The sequence below is a fragment of the Peromyscus californicus genome, unplaced genomic scaffold (genome assembly GCF_007827085.1).
Source record: "Peromyscus californicus insignis strain IS unplaced genomic scaffold, ASM782708v3 Scaffold_12__1_contigs__length_115047231, whole genome shotgun sequence".
NCBI lineage: Eukaryota > Metazoa > Chordata > Mammalia > Rodentia > Cricetidae > Peromyscus > Peromyscus californicus.
In genome coordinates this window covers 3,556,236-3,574,254 of record NW_026294413.1, presented here as the reverse complement: position 1 = coordinate 3,574,254, position 18,019 = coordinate 3,556,236, and the positions used below count along the sequence as shown (strand labels likewise).

Below are 18,019 nucleotides of genomic sequence, written 5' to 3'. Positions count from 1 at the left end.
AGAGCCGCTCCCATCAAGGCTGAGCTCAGCTCAGGATCAAAGACCTCCCAGAACAGATTCCAGGGGCAGCTGCAGACTCAAGACAGCAGCAGGTCCTCCAGAGTTCCCTCGTCCATTTCTTTGCGAATAATATGTCAGAAAACACTCAGCTTTGACTCGGCAGGCATTGAGAACAACCCAACCGAGCCTGTCACTCTAAGAGCACCAGGCTCCTTGTCCTGTTTCTAATGGGCCATGGAGGGACCGGTCACAGCTGACACTGGAGAGGCCCACAGAAGCAGAGCATTATGACATTGTTTGCTAACACTCTGCCACTTCCACGCACAGCGTTTAGACTAATCTGCAACCTGCCACCCACCTGCCTCTGACCTGACCCGCACCTGTGTGTCTCAAAGCAGAAGACAGAGAACTGCAGCCCTCCCCCCCCCCCCCCCCCCCCGCCCCCGGAACTGGGCTAGATTCAAAGGGCTCCGTATCACTAATGTGCGGGGTTGTCCCAGCACAGGCAGAGTAGCAGCAATGAGAATGTCACACACTTGTTTGATTACGCTCATGTGTTGAAGTTGAACACATAATCATCTTTACTGAGCTTTGGTGACTGTTATGAGCGCTGAATACTCACCTCTAGTTACGGCCTATTATCTCTAATGACAGCGCATACTCAGAGGGAGGGGGCACTGGAGAGATTTCCTTTTCTTCTCTAGAACTTCCAAAACATTACCTCATTTCCGGTGGATTTGAGGTTGTTACTGAGGAATGATTTCAAAAGTTTAAGCCCAGTAAAACCTACACAGCCCCTGACAAATAAGGAAATCCACACAGCTTTCCCTACTCACCTGCTTGGCTTATAGAAGGCAGGACCCAGGCTAGTAGTTGTCATGAGCACAATATAGACGCTGAGCCTACCTCTGCTAGCTGATTTAATGCCTCTTCTTGTACTGGCAGCCGCCCACAAAAGGACAGCCCTGGTCCCCTCTTCCTCCCTTCTATCCCCGCCCCTCCCCCGAAAAAAAGGGCAGCCAGGGGTCTTACCTCCGCAAACAGAGGAGAAATAATTGTGGACAAACACTGAGAGAAAGGCCTCTTTGGGATGTCTTTCATCTTGGGGAAGAAAAGAAAAGGGAGTCATTACAAACAGGCAACACTGAGGTGGGCAAGGATTCTACCAAGGCATGACTGGATTCTCCAGCTTCCCTCTGGAAACATTTCTGTTCACGAAGTGAGATGTCGACGAAGGGACCCACTCATGCCGCTGGGAACCCAAGGGACATCACTGCAAGATCCCACGTGTGAACCTGTAGGTGTGAAGGAACCTGCTGCCCTGCTCTGCGGGTTTTCACTGAGGAAACTTTGGAGGCTATAAAGCCAGGTACTCCAAGCAGCCATTGTCTGAGAGGTCCCATTTTTTACCACCCCTCTGTACTTACCTCCCTCAGCAGAGGCGGCTTAGGGAGCCACAGCCTGATAAACTGTAACACCGTGTTTCACAAAACCTTTTAAAACCTAGCAGTTTGTAAATTTAAGTGGCCATAAAAACCACCTCAAATACCAAACGAAAAATACTGGTTTTTAAGGGCCTGAAATTAAAACTCCACCATAAAACCCAGGTATGTTATGAACAGGTCCAACAGGCACGCTCATCAGAGCATTCAGGTGTGAATTTCATTTCCACATCCAACTCCACCACGTGCTGAGGGTCAGGAGGTGAAGGGGTGCCGCTCAGCACCCACACTCTCAGTACCACATCTCCAAACATGCCAATTCCTTGAGGGCAAATGCCACCAAGGAGCTGCTCTGAGGAGCCCCTCATCCACTCCCACAGCCGGCGTGTCGAGCCACTGGCTGGTGAGCATGGGCACGGGGCACGTGTGAGCCACGTACCTTATTTCTCTCCAAATCTGACGGCTGGAGAGTCCCGTTCTCCAGATTCTTGGGATCTTTCTCCCGGATTGTGAAGATCCAGTCCCCAGAGTCACCGCCTCCGGACGCCTGGCCATCTGTTTCCCTTCACAGAAACCCCCAAATTCACCAGCATGCTGTGAACCACACTGCCCAGCCCACCTCCCAGCCCCATTAAGTCCCAGCCCCCCAAGTCTGCAGCCTCGCAGCACATCACAGAAGACTGGAAGAGCGTGGTTCCTGGGACTGTCCTTGTGCTCCTAGCATCCACTGTCTGCTGCTGCTGAGGCTGCCTCCTCCTCCACACAAAGGACCCATCTGCCACTTCTCTGTCAGTCTCTCTTGAACCTCAGTTTCTTTCCAGGTCCCTCTTTCCTGCCATGGCTAAAAACGTCCTCTCCTTTGCTCCCTTCAGGCCACACCCCATCACACCATACAGAGCTTCAAGTCTTGAAGGAGCACTGCTCACTACCCCCGTCCCCTTCCTCGGCCTCACAGCCCCTTGCTTGCGGTCCGAGTGCTCTACACACTGCCAGGTAAGCAGGTCCCTCTCCCCGCCTGTTCTCGGGCCTCGTGCTCCTCCTCAGCAGCAATGACCCAATGCCAGTGCCTGCCCGGATGCCTCCGTCCTTCCCAACAACAAGCCACACTGCTCCGCCTTGCTTCCACACTCCAGCTTTACTCTGATGCTGGCTTCCTAGAGGCTGACCCTAGGCTCTGACCCTTTGTTCTCAGGCTCCAATTCCAAGGTCTTTTCTACAGCAGGGTATAGTGTCTTCTGCCTGCTCTCCATCCTGCGCTCCATGCCACAACACTTTAAGCTATATATACACGTCTTCACACATTCCACAAGCAGCTCAAATTCCAACATGGCCTACATCAAACTGTTTCTGACACTTTGCCACTGTGACATGCTGCTGAAACCTGGGACAACTTCCCTGCCTCCTTTACCCAAATCCTTCACTGGGAATTAAACCCAGGGCCTCTAACATGCTAGCCAGGTACTGAGCAACAATCCCAGCACTTTTGTGTACATTTTATATTGAGACGGCTTCATTCACTTGCTGGGATTAGCTGGGATGACAGGTCGGTGCCTCGCCACCTCCACCCAGACCTCCTGCACAGCCTGGCTCCCAAGCCCCACCCCCATTCTCACACAGCCTCTGGGAAACCTGGTCAGTGGTCTCGACCTTGGCTATAAACAGTAACCTGGACCTTCAGACCTGGGTCTGTCCCAGAGGCTTGCAGTCCACTGTCCTGGCAGGAGACACGGTGCTAGCTTCTGGCTATGGAGTGCAGGACAGCGATCGATCGGGCCTCCAGGTGCCTCCTTTCTCTCTTGCAAGACAGCCAGGCCACCCTCCCTCTACCTCCTGTTTGGAGGGCTCCAGCTACTTCACACACCAGGCATCAGAATGTGGGTGCTGAGCGGGAAACCCGCATTCAGTGAGTGACTGCCCCACATAGAGCTTGACACACTGAGGAGTCTCAAAAGCATTCTTTCTTGTCTCCTCAGAACTGCATACAAGGACTTCTTCTGTCCATTCCTTAAGAGCAGGGGGCTAATGAAGAGAAGGACGCCATGCCACAATCCTGTGCATGTGTCTATTATACAAATGCCACTCCCCAAAGAACCCCAAACAAGCCCATGTGTACAAGACAAAACTCAGCATCAGTGAAGAGGGGCAGGATACAGCTCAATGCAGTGTCGGCCTCGAGTACATGAGGGATTAAACTATCATTGTTTCCCAGCAATGCAAGCACGCACATGAGCACGCCCACTCCCACAAAAGCGGCAGGGCCCAACTGTCTGTCCCGACTTACACGTCTGAGTCCTCCGAGCTGGAGTCGTCGTGGCTCTGCTCAGCCTTCCACCTCTTGTACCTGTCGATGAGTTCAGTCAAGTAGGAGGTTTTCTTTGCATTGCGGATGATGAACTTGTGCTTCAACAACTCCTTAGCGGTGGGTCTCTGGAAAACACACGCGCCCAGATAACCACAAGAGGAAGTTTCTCCTTCATTCTGCTCTGCTCCACCTCAACAGCAGACTTCTGGACTGAAATGCCGATCACTGCACCACTCGGCACTGGGCTCTACTTCGGAGTCTGCTTCTCCCGCAGGCTCACTCCAGAAGAGTAGGCTCCACACTCGGGCCTGAGACTACAGCCACAAGGTGAATGTGACAGAGTTCCAACAAGGATGACAACATTGCACCAGAACCATTCAATCGAAGTTTGAAGAGCCTTCCTACCCAGTAACTCCACAAACAACTTTGTAAGTACTGCCTGAGAGAGCCCATCTCCTGGTTTACATGGTTCTGAGAGAGAGAGCCCATCTCCTGGTTTACATGGTTCTGAGAGAGAGAGAGAGAGAGAGAGAGAGAGAGAGAGAGCGCATCTCCTTGTTTATGTGGTTCTGAGAGGCTCATCTCCTGGTTTACATGGTTCTGAGGGAGAGCATCTCCTGGTTTATGTGGTTCTGAGAGGCTCATCTCCTGGATTATGTGCCACCTCACAAGTGCTCACCAAGGGAAATGTGTGTTCTTCATGACTTCCTATAGTGTTAGGCTAATACCACAAATTAAAGTGAATTCAATGATTCGACTCATGTAGAACAGGTTGGGGCAGGAGTCAGGAAAGACCCAACTGGGTTCCCTCAGTCACCAGCATTTCCAATTAGAAAAGCAGGTGTGTGAACCTATCCCCACCCCAGTGACTGGGTCCAACAGCTTGATCACTGCCTGGACATGGTATAACTTCAACGGAAGGGCACACCCAGAGTTTAGTCAGCGGTTTCCCCATCTACCAGCACAAAGCTCCCTCAACATGCAGAGTGACCCAACCAGGGACAGATAGCAAAAACAGAGATGCCAGCCAGGCACACCACAGTCCCACCTACTCCAAAGAATCAACGTTTTTGTTTTTGTTTTTCTTTCTTTTTTCTTATCAAAAACAGCATGTTCTGCCAACCATGATCTCTGAGAACCCAGGTGGCCTCAGCAATCCTCCCCTCTTCATCTGCTGACTATGACACTCCAAGCACCCCCAAGTGCGCATATTCTCAGCTTTGCAGCCTTCTTGTCTGAAGGTCCAGGGGCAAGCCAAGGTGGAGGGGTGTATCTTAGGAATAAATGAGTACTAGACGTGCTTTAGAAGAGGATATAGACACACTCAGGTCTCTCTTCCCAGGTGCTACTGTACTATATACTGTGCCATGAATGAGCCCATGATATAAGCAATTAAACAACCTGGACTAGCATCAAGACCGCACCCACCACCCCAGTACCCAAATACTGATCTGCTGACCTCAGCCTGGAGCTCCTCGTAGTGCTTTAGATCCTGATCAATTCCTTTGCCAGAACGGGTACCCTACTGGAAGAACTACATGATGCTCTTGTAAAACTCATCTTTTCTCACCATCTTTAGGCAAGAGTTCAAGGGGACCCCTCATGAATATTCTTCAGGTTCAATGAAGCATTGATGTCAGCTAACTCTGCTCAAAGAACCCCAAAACAAAGCAAGGACACAGGCTGCTACATGTGACACAAAACGCACAGGCTCCTTTTAGAGAAAAGCCCCAATTCTCAGAGAAAAACGAGGCAAAGCTCACAGAAGCCAATGCCCGGGCTTTGCCACCACTGAGTAAACTCAGAGGGAAAGGGAGACGAAGCAGAGATGGTGGGTGGCGTGGATCCATTTGTGTGTCTCCTGGCACACGACAACTGGAAACAGCATTTGCTTCCATTATTTTCAGGCCAGCCTCTGCTATTACTGAAGTAGCTTTCTAGTTTACAGACTGATCTTTCTCTATAAACATTAAAAACTGATGACCTCACCCCAATACTAAGGAGGATATTCTTCAGGTTCAATGAGGTATGAGATGCTGGAAAATGTTAAAATAACTACATCTTACATCCCTAAAAGGTAAAATGACGACAACAACAACAAGTCCCTGTAATTTAAAGAAATCAAACTCATTTGCAAACATGTAACCATGGAGACAGCTGCCAACAGTGGCTGAAACAATTCCAACACAACAAATTCAGTCCAAGTTGAGACCACAGAAGGGGGCACTCACAAAGCTCGGCTCTTTGTTCAAACAGGCCTCCACAAACTCCTTGAGGGGTTTGCTGTAGTTTCCTTCTAGCGTAGGAGGGTTGTTCTTGGGGATGAGGAATAACACCTTCATGGGGTGCAGCTCAGAGTGTGGCGGCTCTCCTTTGGCCAGTTCTATTGCTGTGATGCCGAGGGACCAGATGTCTGCCTGTAGGGACCAAAGCATCTTTAAGGCATGGAGCAAGAGTACATTCAGACAAGCAGAGGGGGGGGGGGGGGGGGGGGGGGGGGGGGGGGGGGGGGGGGGGGGGGTGGAGACAAGTAGAGGGGGTGGGTGTGTGCGCGCGCACACGCGCTTCAATCTCAGGTTGTGAAAGACAATTTTAACTGATAAGAAACACGAGCCCTTGCCATGATTTTAACACAGACAGCAAATACCCACATCCTACACAGTGACCCTGGCTGGCCACCTCTGTGGGAGGCAGCACGACTCTGTCAGGTGTGCTCAGTCGAGTCCTTGTAGCAGTGACACAGGAGCAGATGAGCAGGAGGAGCTGCTTGAGAGTCACCCTTTCACTGAGCAGCTCCTGGTGCACAGCTCTTCAGCTCCAGTGGCTACCTTAGTTTCAACACCAGCTCTACAATCGAGGTCTTAGGACATTAGACAACTGCTTCCCCTGACCCCGCCCCCTCAATTTTCAAGAGGGAGGTGGTTACAAAACGGTATATAAAGGGCCGACCTCTGTGCCCAGAACTCAAAGCAGTTTTGTTTTGTTTGACTGCTTTTGCAGTGCTGGGAACTGAACCTAGCGCCTCGTGCAGCTGGGCAAACCCTCTACCAGCCCTAGAGAATGTTATTATAAAGATAGCCAAACACAGACATGGAAACATTAACAGAATGCCCTCCACACACCATCATACAACCATAGCCATCACTAGCACTTCCAGACAGACTTCATTTGTTGTCATAGAACACTTAACATAGAAGACTGAGGCAGGAGGACTGTACCAGTTCAAGGCCCCCTAAAGCGACAGACACGGTGAAACACTAGTGTTGCACGGCATGGTCTCACATTAGGGAGAGAGACAGATGCAGAAAAGCAACCTTGGCATCTGCCACCCACTGCCCCATCCCGGTACTTCACTATGCCACCCAAACAAGGCTTGCTTACACACCGACATAAGCTTAGCAACACCGGTAGTTCTCAACCGTAGTGTGCAACCCCACCACGTGAGCAGTAGAAACGGAGCTTTCCCTGGCAGTGTGGGGCAACAACAGCCACATGTTCCAGCAGCACTGCCACTGGACAAGAGGAAAAAAAGGGATCGGTGGAGGTGGTGGGCTGACCAACGCATCCACAACTCACTAGGAAGGACCTCAATTGAGACTGGCCAATAGGCAAACCTATGAGGCTTTCTTTTCCTGATTATTGACTGATGTGGAAGGGCCCATACCATTGCGAGTGGTGCCATTACCCCTGGACAGGTGGCCCTGGGGTATATGAGAAAGAAACTAAGCAAGCCACAAGGAGCAAACCAATAAACAGTATCCCTCCATGGTCTCTGCACCAGTTCCTATCTCCAGGTTCCTGCCCTGACTTCATGAAGGACTGTCAATTTTATGGTGAAATAAACCCTTTCCTCCCCAAGCAGTGGTCACAGTGTTATCACAGCCATAGTACCCCACCCTGGTGACATTTGATGTGTTTCTCTATTCCCTGCCTAAGGCCCTGTGGATTCTGACTTGAGACACAGATAGACTCAGCCTTGCTTCCAGCTACCCAAGCCCATGTGCCAATCACCTCCCTGCACAGTGGATTCCTTAAATGGCCACGGCAACGAAAGGAGCACAGCAGTCTTCGGGAACTACAGTGGGCAGGACTGTCACCAACTCAAACCGAACAGAAGGCAGGACAGGCTGGCGGAGAGCACGACGGGAACCGTGGTGGAGAGAGGCACCTCTCTCCTGTCACTGCACCACTCATCACCAGTCCAGACCCTGAGGGGCAGCCTACCATCTCCCTCACAGGTGGCAAGAGAAGGCCTATTCAGATGACCACAGGACCGGGACAATTTCTGACCTTAACCACTTGGAGTGGACTTCACTGGCCATTCTGCAACCTTGTGAGTCCCAGAAACCCTTACCACAGTGCCCCAGTCAGAGTCATGAAGTCGGCAAGGAGAAGTGAGAAAGTCATGCAAAGGGAAATGAGATGCAGGGCAGTAGGGCAGGCCTGACTCGAGCGGGCCCTCTAGTCTGTGTGAATGCTGTCACCTATGCCCACACTCTCAGGCACAGCACGCCACCACCGTGCATCCACAGGGCTTCGGCAATGATCTCTATCCAGATCCTAGGCACCATACAACCAGCTCAGTTTGCCCCGTTATGAGAAGGCGTGGTGGTGGTGGTCTCTGCTTCAGGCTAGCTGTGCACTGGCTGCACCCAGAGGCCTGAGAACTTGCTTTTGGAAGTGGGGGCTGAAAAAGCAGAAGCAGCAAGGCCGAAAGGAGCTGTCCCTGCTTCCTCAGGCCCACGTGGAGTGACCAGCGAGGAGCCCTGGTCTCCAAGCAACTTGAGATTCCTCTTTGGAATTCCCTAAGCCCAACCAAGAACACCACGGTGTGATCCTGGCACTAAGGAGGTTGATCCAGAGGAACTGAAAGCTCAGGACCAAACTGGGCTACATAACGAAACCCTGTCAAAAAACCTAAACTATGAAACACCTACACCCAGCCGGGTGACAGACGTGAGGTTATAACGCTCTTTAACGCCCAGCGTCCCTGTGCCCCTTCTAGCACTGGCCTGGCTGAGCTGCCTTCCACCAGGACCTGTGCAGGACCTATGCAGTCAGTCCCTTGCCTGCATCTGATGCCCAGTGACACTGAGCTGGCATGTCCATGCATACCAAGCCATTTGGCATATAATCAAAGACCACAATGAAGATCCATGTTTAAACCAATCTACCCTAACAAATGTGAGTAGGAAGACAAACGATGCCTCCCCAAGCACTCCACCAGCAGCATTACTTCCTCTACCTCAGAACAAATAATTAACTACCATGGCCCATCAACTGAATGAAGTCTCCAAAATAACTAACAGCAAACCCCAGCAAACAACTGTTTGTCTGTTACTACACTGAGGACATGTGGCACCTGGGGGTTTGAATGAAAATCAGGGAAGGGGGTGAGAACCACAGTCCAAACAACCAAAGTGAACTGTGCCACAGAGCCATGACAGGAAGATCAGGAGAGCTCTCTGGGAAACAAGGAAGGAAGTGGCCATGGGTAGAACAGAAATGGGTGGCCTGGGCCCCAAGTCATAAGGGCCATGGTTGAGAAGCTCATTTACTACACCACCCGAAAGAGAATGACAGGGTAGTGTAAGAGCCTAGATTCTAGTCTCTCTTCTACCAAAACTCAGACATGAACACTGATGGTCAACAGTGGACATACACCTACTCCTACAAGACAGAACTCGGGGGAAAGGCCGAGAGAAGATGGGCTTCAGAAGAGAAGCAGCCGCAGAGGTGATCTTTTCCCAGAAGACCAGGAACCAACGAACAACAAATGCAGAGAGCTAGCTGACTAACCTGAAGCCCCGGGGCCTGAGTTCCTTCCCGAGCTCCCACACCACCGCACGTCTGAGTTCACCACACCAGCCCAGTTCTCTCAAGCCAGAGCAACGGATGTCTGTCCCTTCACCCACCATGGCATGCCGTAAGGGCATATACCTTACAAGAGTGACCCAAGGTCCCAAAGGCAAGTTATCCTATGCTTCACACACCATTTAATGAGGCAGGGAGTCTGCTGCTACACATGGAAGAGGGTCCTATTTAAAAAAAAAAAAAAGAGAGAGAGGAAGAAAGAAAAACAAAGGCATGAGCCTGGCATGCTAACACAGACTTGCAATCACAACACTCGGAAGGCTAACTAGGAGGATCACCGGTTTGTCAGACTCCAGCTACAGAGCACATCTTCAAAGGGGATGGCGACTGAGTCCTTTTTTTTTTTTTTTTTTTTTTTTTTTTTTTTTTTTTTTTTTTGAGGGGCTGGAAAGATAGCTAAGCATTTAAGAGAGCACATACTGTTCTTGCAAGAATCCTGGTTAGGTTCCCAGCATCCATGTCAGACAGCTTACAGATGCCGACTCCATCTTGGGGATCTATGCTTCTGGTCTTCCATACTAGCACATTCACACAGAAATATTTATTTATTTATTTGTTTGTTTGGTTTTTTTTGAGACAGGGTTTCTCTGTGTAGTTTTGGTGCCTGTCCTGGATCTCGCTCTCTAGACCAGGCTGGCCTCGAACTCACAGAGATCCGCCTGGCTCTGCCTCCTGAGTGCTGGGATCAAAGGCATGCACCACTACTGCCCGGCCACACAGACATAATTCAAATAAATAAATGAAAAGAAAAACAAAAAATAATGTTCAATCTATAAATGTCTCTGAGTTACCATGTTTACTGTGCACAGGCCATTGACCTGAGCAAACAGAGTGGGTTACTACAAGGTTTTAGAAAACTAAAGGACAAGACCAAGAACCAGGAGGACAGAAGCCGACAGACAACCAGCCTGACGGGGGCGACTCCCGTCTTCTGCTGTCGCCGAGTCTCTGGGAATATGGATCCTGAGACTGGAAATACAACAAATGGTCGCAATCACCGAAGAACTACACTTGCCCCACTCTGCTATGGGCTCTGTGTTCTCTGATTCTTTCTCTAGACGCCTTATCTAGAACAGGCTGGTCTGTCCAGGCCCTGCCCCTCATCTGCTGTGCCAAGGTGCCACCTGCCTTCGTGTTCCTGTGCACAGGCACTGCCTGCCTGCCCCACGTCATCTACCCAGGGTCTGCATGTCTCTGAAGGCTGAAGTGCCCACCCTCACACCTGCTCCTTCCTGCCCCCACCGCATCCAACAGCCACGAAGGCCGGAAGAACACATCAGCCGGCGGCATAGCAGGAGACGGAGAAGGCGTCCGACACCAACCAAGGTCACAAGGCCAGAGTCACCCCACGACCTACACCCACCTCCGGTACAGAAGGAATGCTACGTGATGCAAAAACAAAGGGACAAACATCTGGATGTGGTGGGTCCACAGCACAGGCTCTCACCTTTGAGTCATAGGCTGACTGTTTAATGACCTCAGGCGCCATCCAGAAGGGAGTACCCACGAAAGTGTTCCTTTTTATCTGGGTATCCGTCAGCTGGCCAGCTACTCCAAAGTCAGCCAGCTTCACCTCTCCATGTTCAGAGAGCAGAACGTTGGCCGCTGCAGGACAACCAAGCAGGAGGACATCATTATGCTCTGTTATACCCAGGGTCACCCTGGGAGCCCATGCATGCTCTCCCCATAGGGAATGAGGGCTGGTAACAGACACACAGAGTGGGCAGGACAGCCGCTGATGAGCACAGATGTGCAGGGCTGTACCACTTCAGGTGTTTCAAAGAAATAAAACAAGAGTAGCTCTTACCTTTAATATCTCTGTGGATTTTCTTCTCTGAGTGTAGATAATCAAGTCCTTTCAGAATTTCCCGTAATATAGTAGCGATCTGAATTTCATCTAAAGGACCAGGTTCTAACTAATAAGAAAAAATGTCATTAGCCACTTAGAAGCTCTTACACAGGGTTTAAAAAACAAAATCCATGCTAAATAGATAGGATAATCAAGATGAAAGACACCGTCACATAAAGCAGGTATTTTGCCTAAACAATTGAAATCTATTAAAGGGCCAGGCGTCATGATATATGCACACCTTTAATCCCAGCACTTAGAAGGCAGAAACAGGAAGATCTCTGCAAGTTCAAGGTCAGTCAGGTCTACATAGTGAAACCTTGTCTCAAAAAAAAAAAAAACAAAAAAGTAAAAAATAAAATCTACTAACGGATGAGGGAGAGGACTACAGAAAATGTCTGCTGGCCTGGGATGCAGCTAAGTGGAGAGTACAGGTCAAGAGTCAGGAGCGGTGGATGGACGGATACTTTCATGAGTGAGGCAAGGCCTGCATCAGTAGCACAACAGTTTAAAAGCCCCTGTTGCCTACACCTGCAAGCTGACCTTCAGGATTGGTCCATGCCACCAAAAGCACAAGATGTGAGAAGTGTGGCAGGCCCATTCCTTCCTCAAGCTACTTCTCCCCAGAACTTTCTAGAGGGATCTGCTTCCTGCTGGGGAAAACACAGTAAAAGCATCCAATCCCTAAGACTTTCAGAATGTGCTATATAATACATACATGAAACATTCATTTATTAGCCCTAATTGGGGGGAGTAATTGCTTTTTTTCTGAAAAACTCTAGGAGCTGTTTCTCTTGCCTCTTTAGAATCAATTCTCGTAAGAAGTTGTAAGGAAGCAATGTTACACGTACACATCCATGTTTAAAAAGAAACAGACAAACCTTGGCTTGGAAAACAAAGACAAGAAAAAGGGCGGATGGACGGACGAATGGACGGGAGGGAGGGAGAGAGGGGGGAGGGAGGGAGGGAGGAAGTAGCAGACAGGATGGGACTCCGTTCACAACACACAGACATCCACCCTCACCTGTGGAGACCGTGTCACTGAGCTCGGGGCACCGAGACAGTCAGCAGACACAAAAGACCTAATAGCAGCCCTTACAGAGCAAGTCCACTAAGTCAGGAGAACCAGACTTTCTGAACAGACAGTGAAGACCCAAGCTCATACACCTCAGTCAAAGGGAAGACACGGACCTGTTTTTAAAAGAAAACTGTGTTGCCAGGTGTGCTGGCTCAGACCTGAAATCCCAGACTTTAAAAGGCAGCCCGTAACAGCAGGATTGCCCCAAGTTCCAGGCCAGTCTGGGCTCTGATGTCCTCAGACTGTATCAAAAAATAAAACACAAGCTGGAAAGATGGCTCAGCAGTTAAGACCATTTAGTACTCTTGCAGAGGACCCAGGGCTCAATTCCCAGTACCCACATGAGGGTTTACAATCATCTAGAACTCCAGTCCCAGGGGATCCAAAGCCCTCTGACTTCTGCAAGCACATACATGGTACACATAAATACATGCAAGCAAAGCATTATTCACATAGAAAATAAAATATTACAAAATAAAAACAAAGCTAACCAATGTATCTTGCTCCCAAGGAAAAGAAAAGCTGGGTGTCATTGCATGTTTCATGACTTCCTGATACCTTATGACATCCCAAAAGTACATGTGGCCTGGCATGGTGGCAACGGAGGCCTCTGGTCACTGTGATGGCCACTGTGGTTGTCAACTTCACTACATATGGAATAAACTAAAACCCAAAAATGGCTGGGCATACCTGTGAGGGATTTCTGATTAATTAAATCATTCAATTAAATGATAAAAATTAAATCATGTTGATCCACTTCTACTCCAGATGAGAAGACACGCCTTTAATCCAGGTCCCACCTCTAATCTGGGTCCCACTTTCTGTTGGCAGTCTATATAAAGGATATGGAAGAAGGAAGCCTCTCTCTTTACCTGCTTGCTCTCGCCCTCTGGCAAGTCCACTCCTTCACTGTCACTGGAGCCTACTTCTTCAGGATTCCAGCATATACTGAAGACCAGATGAGGCACCCAGCCTTGCGGACTGAATAACTACTGAATTCTTGAACCTTCCATACATAAGCAGCCACTGTTGGATTGGCTGGACCACAGTCTTAAGCCATTCTAATAAATCTCCTTTCTATATATAGAGAGAGATTCATTCTGTAAACTGTTATTCTAGAGAACCCTGTCTAGTATAGTCACCTTCATCACAGCCCAACTCATGCCTGGTGCAGCGTTCTGGCTCATCCCGGAAGCCCACTCTGTCTATACCATAAAGACCGAGGCCAGCCAGAGGCCCTTCTCTTGGCTGCCTAGCATTTGAGCCTCTCTGGCTTTCTTCATTCAGAGCAGAGCAGAACAGAAGTATAAGCAACTTTCAGTTATCCTTCATGAGATTATATATGCAGAGAAAGTCAAACTGCTTGTGTCCACTAGCCTGCCCGGAAATGACTGCCAATTCTAACCAAGACACTGCTCCCATAGATGAGAACAGCACGATGCATACTGTTCCACAGAGTTTACTTTTTCCAATTTTTATTTGACCGAGAGCATCATTCTTTTTTTTTTTTTTTTTTTAAAGGAAACATTCAAACCTCTGTTCCAAAGGCCATGGAACACACTGACATGCAAGGCACCTGCTTCCTCCATGTCTACTCTTCAGTGTTCACAGAATGCACCAGTTTTAATTTTCAAAACGAAGAAAACACATTGCTCTAGTCCCTTAAGAGCAAGGGGAAGACAGAGGTGCTTCTACTTTCCCTTGATCTCGACACCAGAACTCGGGGTCTGGGTCTGCAGCAGGACCTCAGCCCAGCACAAGATCAGCAACATTTGGCCACACAGGGCAACCAGCTGCCTGCTCCTGCCTGCTGCTCAGTGTGCTTCCCTGCCATGATGGACTCTCACCCTGGAACCACAAGCCAACGTAACTTTAAGTTGCTTTTAATCATGGTGTTTTATCACAGCAACAGAAAAGTAACTAGAACCGGGAATATGGACTATATCCCATCTATAGGTAACTTGTAATACCTTTCCCATTACACACACACATCCCCTCCATTCTTTCTCTGTTCGACAGAGAATCATCAGGGCACACAGTTACCCAACTACAGACCATCTTCTTGGGTTCTACAGAACCATCATTTGGCCTGATGACTTCGTTCTCACCATGGAAATGTGACACATGTCCACACCTAATCTTGCCCCTGGACAAGACCATGGAAAGTCCTAAGTGATCATATGTGTGGGAGGAAAATCCATTTCCATCCAGAGTGCCAACAGCAGCTCACCCTACAAAATTCTATCTTGTTTTTTCAAAACCAATGCTGTACATTCATTTTTAAGTTTGTCAAACATCTCTGCCTGACTAAGTAAGGCTTCACACAGCCAAGGTCCTTCATAATTAGATTCCCAGGCTGGCTCTTAGGTTCTTGGCAGCAGACTGCCTGGTCTTTCAATTGGCTAAAGCCTTTCCCTCTCAGAGCTTCACTAACCTTCACCCAGCTCCCCACTTCCTTTCTCTGTGTGCAGCTCCACACAGGGAAAATGCAGGTGTGTGTGTGTGTGTGTGTGTGTGTGTGTGTGTGTGTGTGTGTGTGTGTGTGCGTGTGTGTGTGTGTGTGTGAGATCTCCACACAGATTTGTAGCTAGAGTTTTCTGCCTTGCCCACAGCCAGGACAAATCTCTGTCACCCGCCAGTCCCACAGCCGCTCAGACCCAACCAAGTAAACACAGAGACTTATATTGGTTACAAACTGTATGGCCGTGGCAGGCTTCTTGCTAACTGTTCTTACAGCTTAAATTAACCCATTTCTATAAATCTATACCTTGCCACATGGCTCGTGGCTTACCGGCATCTTCACATGCTGTTTCTCATCATGGCGGCTGGCAGTGTCTCCCTCAGCCTTCCACTTCCCAGAATTCTCCTCTCTCCTTGTCCCGCCTACTTCCTGCCTGGCCACTGGCCAATCAGTGTTTTATTTATACAGAACGATATCCACAGCACTAGTTCCACAAGAGCAGCAGCAAGTTACTAAGGCCCGGATTGCAGGGCACGAACATGATTTCCTAAGTCATGGCAGGCACTCCTAAGCTGGAGGCGGCGGAGCAGTCAGAGATAAGTGACACAGCAGAGTGTTTTATTAATTTTAAATAAAAAGTCAACAGACTGAGCACATTCACAATCAAAGACGTGCCTGTTTTACACTGATTGCTCTCGATGTCTAAGCTGCCCTGTCCAGTTCATACTGGATCCAGCACTTGGTGGTGGCAGTTTTCCTTTCCTCTTTCTTTAGAAAAGCTGTTGCAACAGCAGGACACCAGGACACGCTCACCTCTCCAGCTGCAACCCTCAGAAAGAGCTCCTGCAGTTACAGGCCAACTCCACATCAATTAACAGAGACAATAAATAAAGCCAGCTTGAACTCTTCAAAGGAAAGGCCCTCAAGTTCATTCATGCAGCTACAGTACCCACATTCTGACTCACAACAATATTCTGGTTATTAACTCTTTATCAAAATGCATAAAGAGATCCTCTCAAAATAATCCTGATTGTTTTCAATCTTCAAAACATAATTACCATACCCCATTAACTGAAGTATTTTTTCCTCTTTGATGGTTTGGGGGCAAAAATGACAGAAATGTGATAAAGCTGGGAAAAGAGACAGTCACATTGGAGGCAGACAGGCTCCAGGACGAGAAAGCAGAGTTCATAAGGTCCGGGTCCACTCAGCCAGCAGCTGCCACAGCCGTTCCACACCCATTCACAGGGATCCCAAAAGGAATGCCCTTTCTTCTCATCAAAGATGTTTACATGGATGGTGAGTCCTGGGACTCTCAAACCACATGGAAAATTTAAAGCGGCTAGTTCTGCATTTTCCTCCAACTGTGATTTCTAAAACTACACAGGCACCAATTCAAGTAAACCCAATTATTGTAGTGCTAAGAATGAACACACGGAAGCCTTCAACGAAGAGAACTCCTCCTCTGCGGCCTGTCAGAGACAGGGTCCCTACACACAACTCTGTATCCGCCACAAATTAAAGCCACTGTGGTAACAGGAAATCTAACTGTACAAAAGGAAGTAATTTTCTACATTCCTGTACTACCCTCAAGAGTAAAAAAGTGAAGTTATTTGTGCAGTGTAGATATTTATAGAAAGGACCATAAAATATATTCAGCTGGTTTCTTCCCATTTTAATATCACAGTTTAGCTTTGTTTCATACTGACTTTTTCTTGAAATCTTCGTTTTGAACAGTATTTTAAGCAATCCTATGGCTTACAACAACGTGCAATTTCCTCAGTGTATCAGCTTCTGGAGACATGTTGTTTTAGAGGTTTCTCCTCTTGGGAAACTACCTGGTGGTGTATTGTAGGAAAGAAAACTGTTGGGGGGGGGGGGGGCTTTCCTTAGAAAACCTGTGTGAGACTTCCTTCAGCTCTCACCCATCACCCTCTCATCCAACACTCACCTTCAATGCTAAAATCAAGGATTCGGCCAACTGGGGGTCACCACTCACAAGACTCCCATGTACAGAGGTCTGAAGAGTGCAATCGCATGAATTTTGGTGCGTGTGTGTTGTCTGTACATGCTGTGTGAATCTGTGCTTGTCTGGAGTCCAGCAATCAACACTGGGTACCATCCACATCTTTGTGACACCAGGTCTCTCACTGATTGGTTAGATCAGCTGACAGGGAGCCCAGGGCTCTTCCTGTCTGTGCCTTGCCACCCTGGGACAGACGTGCACCTCTGGGGCGGGCCAGGCTTTACGAGAGCGATGGGGATCTGAACTCAGATCCTCATGCCTGCATGACAAGCACTTTGCCAGCTGACACTGATCTCCTCAGCCCCCAACTACATAACTTTTTTTTTTTTTGGGGGGGGGGGGGTCAAGACAGGGTCTCTCTGTGTAGCCCTGGCTGTCCTGGAACTCACTCTATAGACCAGGCTGGCCTCGAACTCACGTTACTTTTAACGCATGGACACAATGGAAACAGAAGACAAGTGCTGGGCAACAGTGTGCCAGTTAACAGGAGGGGCACTTCACGGGGCTGGTTCTCTGGGGGTGCTCACAAAGCCCTATGTGAACTAAACATCTCCTCCTAACATCCTCGGCCCTCTCTGTGGGCTGGCTGTAAAGGGCACTATTCTCTCCAGAGGAAGAGAATACTGGGTTAGGTCTGTTCTGATGCAGCACAGGCACTGGCAAGATCAGAGATGGCCGTGCGTGGGCGCCCTGGCGGATGGCCGCTGCTCCAGCACCCACTGCCATCCCCAATAATCACATTCTGTTCCTGACCTGGAAAGGAAAGCGGGAGGAGCTGATGCTGAGAGCCGTTCCCATCTGAGACGTAAGACCGAGACAGAAGGCTGCAGAGACGCTCAGCCACACACGGTGCTTGCTGCTCTAAAAGAACACGTGGGTTCCCTCGCCAGCACCTCCAGAGGCGTCACTTCAGCTCCGGGGATCTAAAGCCCTCTTCTGGACTCTGCAGGCACTAGGCACTGAAGCTGTGTACGGACGTATATGCAG

At 49.2% G+C, this 18,019-nt stretch overlaps 1 protein-coding gene across 7 annotated transcripts in view; it reads right to left on the bottom strand.

Annotated features, from left to right (window-relative positions):
* Stk24 (serine/threonine kinase 24) overlaps positions 1-18,019 on the bottom strand; it is a 103,220-nt gene that overhangs the window by 7,218 nt on the left and 77,983 nt on the right. For all 7 annotated transcript variants that reach the window (XM_052732449.1, XM_052732444.1, XM_052732445.1 and 4 more), the window contains 6 exons: positions 11,426-11,534; positions 11,066-11,223; positions 5,976-6,161; positions 3,724-3,869; positions 1,882-2,005; positions 1,033-1,101 (listed from right to left, as the gene is read on the bottom strand). In XM_052732449.1, coding sequence (XP_052588409.1) covers positions 1,033-1,101; positions 1,882-2,005; positions 3,724-3,869; positions 5,976-6,161; positions 11,066-11,223; positions 11,426-11,534 — 792 coding nt within the window. The remainder of the gene's footprint in view (positions 1-1,032; positions 1,102-1,881; positions 2,006-3,723; positions 3,870-5,975; positions 6,162-11,065; positions 11,224-11,425; positions 11,535-18,019) is intronic.